This window comes from Carcharodon carcharias, chromosome 2, assembly GCF_017639515.1.
Source record: "Carcharodon carcharias isolate sCarCar2 chromosome 2, sCarCar2.pri, whole genome shotgun sequence".
NCBI lineage: Eukaryota > Metazoa > Chordata > Chondrichthyes > Lamniformes > Lamnidae > Carcharodon > Carcharodon carcharias.
This window is the reverse complement of record NC_054468.1, coordinates 85897750-85904098: the sequence shown is the minus strand read 5'-3', so window position 1 is coordinate 85904098 and position 6349 is coordinate 85897750. Positions and strand designations below refer to the sequence as shown.

Here is a 6349-nt window from a genome sequence, read left to right as displayed (position 1 = left end):
GTGTGTGCCCATTTCACCAGTCCGTCTTCCTGAAGTCCGTTACTACTTCCCCCACTGTTTACTACACTTCCAAGCCTTTTGCCATCTGCAAACTTTAAAATGATGCCCCGTATACCCAAGTCCAGGTTAATAATTTATGTCAAAAAGAGCACTGGCCCTAACACTGACCTTTGGGAAACACCACTATATGGTTCCCTCCAATCTGCAAGGCAACTTCACATTGTGACATTGTGATCACTGTTTCCAAAATGCTCTCCCACCGAAACATATTCCATTGGCCACACTTCATTTCCTAGAAATTGATCCAGCTTCATGGGCTGGAAACAGACTGATGAAGAAAATTCTCCTGTACACATTTCAGAAATCCCTATGCTTTCTTCCCACTTTGCACTTTATTTTTTCACCTAGTTTATATTGGAACAGTTGAAATCTTCCATTTTCCCAACGCTATTGTTTTATCTCCTCCAGATACCATGCCGTAAGAAGGTGTTGGCAATCATGGACTTCCATTGGATTGGTCCATCATTATGCTTGGCAAAGTGCTGCTGTGGTTTGCTGTTGCCTTCTGCAGTACGGCTGAACAAGGAACTCTCCCACTCTTACCTCCTGCCATCAGCCATACTGGAAGGGTTTACAGGTTGATAATCAACCTCTTTGGCCATGTTATGAATACACCTTCCATGGCCATCAAGTCCTGAACTAGGACTTGAACCTGGAACTTCTAACACTACCACAAGACCTCTCTATTATTGTTTTGCATCCTTCTGAAAATTTCTGGCATGTTTGAGAGAATTTAATTCACTAAATTATTGAAAAAGTTGCTAACATTCATGATTCAACTACATTTCTTTAAATAATCAGAAAATCAATACATTTTCAACTCCCACTACCGTATCTCTGAAGAGGTTTCTCTTGCATAGATCTCCTAGGTGTCCTTATAATATTCCATATCACCGCTGTCAATCTGCTGTTTGCTGTTCCCATTCTGGGTTCAATCTGAACAACAGTCAGGCTTAAACTAGATTTATTTAGTGTGGTGCTCTGTATTCCTCCTGCTGAGTGCTAGTCACAGATTGCTGCTAGACTAGCTGAACACGAAAAGCTCAGAATGCTCTTTCATTTTCAAAAGCTGTTATGACTGTTTAACACCCACATGAAGATAACTTGCTAACCATTAAATTTTTCTCAGTCACGCTAGGAATATTTACAAACCCAGTAGGTCGTAAGCTGGTTAGAAGGAGAGTAAAAACGGGTACAGAGCTGGGGCTGAGGAAACCTGAGGATTAAGTGTGAGTTCAGAATCACTCCAAAATGGACACAATTCACTATGTCAGGCCGAAGGGACAGAGGCAAAAAATCATTGCAAAAAGAGAAACGTAAATCGGAAATCATCTAAACAGGAATGGAGCCAGAGGGTCGCGGGGCACAGGTAGGTACATTTTACTGATTTATAAAGAAGGTTTTCTGGCAGAAGGAACCTGGGCAGGGAGGCAATGGCAAAGGATGTGGTTAAAAGTTCTAGTGTTGTTTTATGTGACATACCGATATTTGTACAAGGGTGGATGAGGCGTACTCATCCACTTTTCAGCAAGTCTACCATTGACTAATATAACGTAAGTGCACCTCTGTATTTAGAAATAATTTTAATGAAGTGGAATTATATACTTGTATGTATTTTAGAAGTTAGCTTGACAAACTGATGTGTCAGTAGCTGATTTATCTGATCCCCATTTTCAGTGAGGTGTAAAGATTTGACGACTGGAGCCAAAAGGTCTGGTGAAAATGCATGCACGATGCTTATAAAATATATTCGATGTGATGTAATGCGCATAATTGGCAGCCTCGCTTTTCGAATTTGCCAATGGAGACATTTTCAAAAAGCATGGAAAAGAAATAGATTTAACTCAATCACAAACACCATAAAACCATGACTAGCTCAAAAACCTGAAATAGTTGATTTTCAGTGGAGGCCAGGTTGGAGAGAGAGTCGGGCTGGAGAGAGAGTCGGGCTGGAGAGAGAGTCGGGTTGGAGAGAGTCAGGCTGGAGAGAAAGTCGGGCTGGAGAGAGAGTCGGGCTGGAGAGAGAGTCAGGCTGGAGAGAGTCAGGCTGGAGAGAGAGTCGGGCTGGAGAGAGAGTCAGGCTGGAGGAAGAATCAGGCTGGAGAGAGAGTCGGGCTGGAGAGAGAGTCAGGCTGGAGAGAAAGTCGGGTTGGACGAAGAGTCGGGCTGGAGAGAAAGCCGGGCTGGAGGAAGAGTCGGGCTGGAGGAAGAGTCGGGCTGGAGAGAGAGTCGGGCTGGAGAGAGAGTCGGGCTGGAGAGAGTGTCAGGCTGGAGGAAGAGTCGGGCTGGAGGAAGAGTTGGGCTGGAGAGAGAGTCGGGCTGGAGAGAGTGTCAGGCTGGAGGAAGAGTCGGGCTGGAGGAAGAGTCGGGCTGGAGGAAGAGTTGGGCTGGAGAGAGAGGCGGGCTGGAGGAAGAGTCGGGCTGGAGGGAGAGTCAGGCTGGAGGAAGAGTTGGGCTGGAGGGGGAACCGGGCTGAAGAGAGAGTCGGGCTGGAGAGATGGTCATAATGTGGTCAAATGTAAAGGAAATTATTCTTGAACTAATATATTTGATTTATCTCAACTATGCAGTGGACAGCCTTGTACATTACTCAACTTGCAACATAAAAATCATACAAAAAGTATAATTTAAAATCAGATGCAAAAAAATGCACTTAGGTCAAAAAATCTGTTAGGAGTTCTTAGCCCACTGACAGGGCTTTTCTCATCTCAATTGTTCTTCTGGACTCTTTACTCAAAAACAAGGTAACTCTCCATCTGCAAAAATTAGCTCAGTTGCATGGGCCATTAAATTTCAAGCTGGTCTGAACAGTAGTTTGACTGATGGCAAATTCTTTTGCCTAAATACCTCCGATTTTTGTCAGTCCTCTACACTGCTATTTTTACTCTGCCTGGTCGGTCTTGCTCGGCTGATCACTCAGAAGGCATTCTGTCTTTGTTGCTGTGCAGAATTAATTAATTAATTCTGAATTTAATATTTATTATGGAGGACAAAAGCACCCACCACAGAAAATGGTGCATCTAATTGAAGGAGTGCTTGAAACAATTGATTCACCATTAATGCATTAATCGAGTGTGGGTATAATTGCTGGAGGTCAGTCAAGATTGAGATGGCTAACTTACTGGGGCAAAGAAATAAAGCATGGAATCAAAATGGGCAGTTGGCATTTTGAACAAAGGAATTGGAGAGTTAGTTGCATGCAATTTAAACAAATAATAATGATTTCTGACCAGGAGTTTTAAATGGAGTTGGTTCAAAGAATATTTCAGTGCTTGAGAATATCTATCTGTCATGTGTTGAGCTGCACTTTGAAGTTCAGAACGCCTACAAATGATAAAAGCTGAAGTAAACTGCAGATATGTAATCATCTGCAAGTTAGAGATGGTAAGTTTTGTGAATAATGTTTGAGATAGAATCCTGGAATCACACAGCACACAGAGGCACACAAAATCATACAGAAGGGAGACCATTTGGCCCACTTTGCTCTGCCAGTTATTTGAAAAATCTATCCAATTACTCTCCAACTCCTTCCCCCATGGCCTTGTAAATGTTTTCCTTTTCAAATATATATCCATTCTGAAAGTTACTATTGAATCTGCTTCCACCACCCATTCAGGCAGTGCATCTCAGGTCACAACATGAGATGTGAGAAAGATAGAACAGAAGATAGAAATGATTGCTGCTGGTTCTATCATTTGAATGCTTCACAAACTTGCTCCAACAAGCCTTTCTCTGCTATTTTAATAAAAACTTTCACCAGCTTATTAATGCCTCTATTATAAAAGCAGCGGGAGGAATTTCATACAAGCATACAGTAAAAAGGTAACTTCGGAGTCTGTGCTACCTGAATTTCCAAAGGTGCTATTGGTGAATTAAGCTCCTGTCGGCAATGAGAACTCATCATCTGTCTTTGTAACGTAACATAATTGGTCATGATTTCTACCCTCTTGATTTAAACAAAGTGACTGGGCTCTAAGTCATGTTTTTCCTTTTCAGGATTAACCAAACCATGGATCTGTGTGAGTTTAATATGAATGAGGAGGAGAGCACTATGAATCTGGTGATCTACATCCCTACCTTTATTCTGGGGCTGCCCCTCAACCTCCTGGCTCTCCTCATATTCTGTTGCAAGATCAAGAGATGGACAGAATCAACCATTTACATGAGCAACCTTGCCCTGGCAGACATATTGTTGCTGTTTTCCCTTCCTTTTAAGATGCTTGACCAGGATGGGGGCTGGCCCTTTGACAGGGCCTTCTGCTCCTTTGTAGAGTCCCTCTATTTTGTCAACATGTATGCCAGCATCTTCATCATCACTTCCATCAGCATCGATCGCTACCTTGCCATCATCCACCCATTGAATGCGAGGGCTTTCCGATCTCCCCGGAACACTGTGATGATTTGCCTTGTCATTTGGACCTCTGTGTGGTTGGGGAGCATCCCGATCTATGGGTTCCATGACAGCCCAGACTCCACTAACTCCACCATCATCTGTTTCCATGGATTCTCCGATAAGTCATGGAACCCAGGACTGATAGCCTTTGTGGAACTGCTGGGCTTTGTAATCCCGATGGCCATTATGGTCTTTTGTTCAGTCCGCATCATCAGGAAACTTCTGCAGAGACAAAGCGAGGCTCCCGGAAACTGCCAGGTCTGCATCAGGATCATCATTGCCAATTTGGCAATCTTCATCTGTTCGTTTGCGCCCACCCACCTTGGCATCTTCCTTCAGTTTTTAGTGCGGCAGGACATCATTGGCAGAGATTACTGCTCAACGCGAAGAAGCATCAGTTTATTTGTTCAAGGTGCCATGTGTTTAGCCAATGTCAACTGCTGCCTCGATGCCATTTGCTACTATTTTGTCGCGAAGGAATTTCGGGACCAGGGCTTAAGCACCAAAAGATCCTTGGTTCCCCTTTTCTCGGTCAATGATATGAGCGTTTAGCCAGATTCAGGATTGCTTTACCACATTTATTATGAACTTTGTGTCATGCCTTTTTACTCTGCCCTTGGTAGTTCATTTGATTGCATTCTCGTCAACATTATAGTTGATTCGTCATACACACAAGGCAATTTCTTCAGTACTTTGTAGAAAGAACGGACATTTATATAGCACCTTTCACAATCTTAAGGAGTCCCAAAATGTTTTACAGCTAATTAAGTACTTTTGAAGTGAAGTCAATGTTGCAGTTTGGGAAACACGGCAGCCAATTTGCACACTGCAAGGTCCCACAAACAGCAATGTGATAATCACCAGATAACCTGTTCAGGTGATGGTGGTTGAGGGATATATATTGACCAGGAAACTGGGAGAACTCCCCAATTCTTTTTCAATGATGCCATGGTATCTTTTATGTTCTTAAAGGGCAGATGAGACACAATGTCTCAATCTGAAAGTAATGTTTTCAACAGTGCTGTACTCCCCCAGTACTGCAGTAGAGTGCCAGCCTAAATCTGTGTGCAAGCCCCCACGGTGGAATATTTTTTCATTCTTTCAGGGGATGTGGGTGTCGCTGGCAAGGCCAGCATTTGTTGCCCATTCCTAATTGCTCTTGAGTGCAGTTAAGAGTCAACCACATTGCTGAGTGTCTGGAGTCACATGTAGTCACATAAAGGTTACCCCTTTAAAGGGCATTAGCAAACCAAGATGGGTTTTTACAACAATCAATGATAACTGTCAATGCCAGGTTCTTTGTAACTAATTAATTCAATTTATTAATGAACTGAATTTAAATTCCACTAGCTGCGTGATAGGGTTTGAACCTGTCTACCCAGAGCTTTAGTCTGGGTTTGAGGAGCACTAAATCCAGCAACAGTATCACTGCTGCAATGCCTCACAACCTCCTGATTTAGGAGAAAGAGTACCACCTCTGAGCCATGGCTGACATCCTAACCCCACAGTCCCACCCCCAACCCTACAGATCGCTAACCCTCACACCCTTAACCCTACAAATTCTTAGAATGTTCAGTATTTATCCTACATAGTTCCTAATTGCAAGTGCAGCAGGCATTGAGTTGGGCGAGTATGAATTTTGTGGCATAGTCCCTTTAAGTATAGCGACAAGGGCAGTGAATGATATGTTCCGTGTGACCACAGCTTCCCTTGACCCTCAGTGCTGTGAATGTCTTTGTCACAGATTGATGGAACAAAACAGTAAAGCATTAAAGATACCATTGTCTCTCAGCATTAGTCAACAACAAAGTGACCACAAACTCAAAATGTGAGCACAAGCTTCAGTTAGGGACAATATCAGATGTTGAGTGGATTTAGGCTTTCACTCTGCAAGAG

The 6349-nt window shown here is 43.1% G+C and overlaps 1 protein-coding gene across 1 annotated transcript; it reads left to right on the top strand.

Annotated features, from left to right (window-relative positions):
* Positions 1-1543: 1543 nt before the first annotated feature.
* On the top strand, positions 1544-5165 carry LOC121275282 (G-protein coupled receptor 55-like). The gene is made up of 2 exons (XM_041182725.1): positions 1544-1613; positions 4057-5165. Exon 2 carries the CDS (start codon positions 4070-4072, stop codon positions 5003-5005), a length of 936 nt encoding a protein of 311 aa, XP_041038659.1. The 5' UTR covers positions 1544-1613; positions 4057-4069; the 3' UTR covers positions 5006-5165.
* Positions 5166-6349: the final 1184 nt, after the last annotated feature.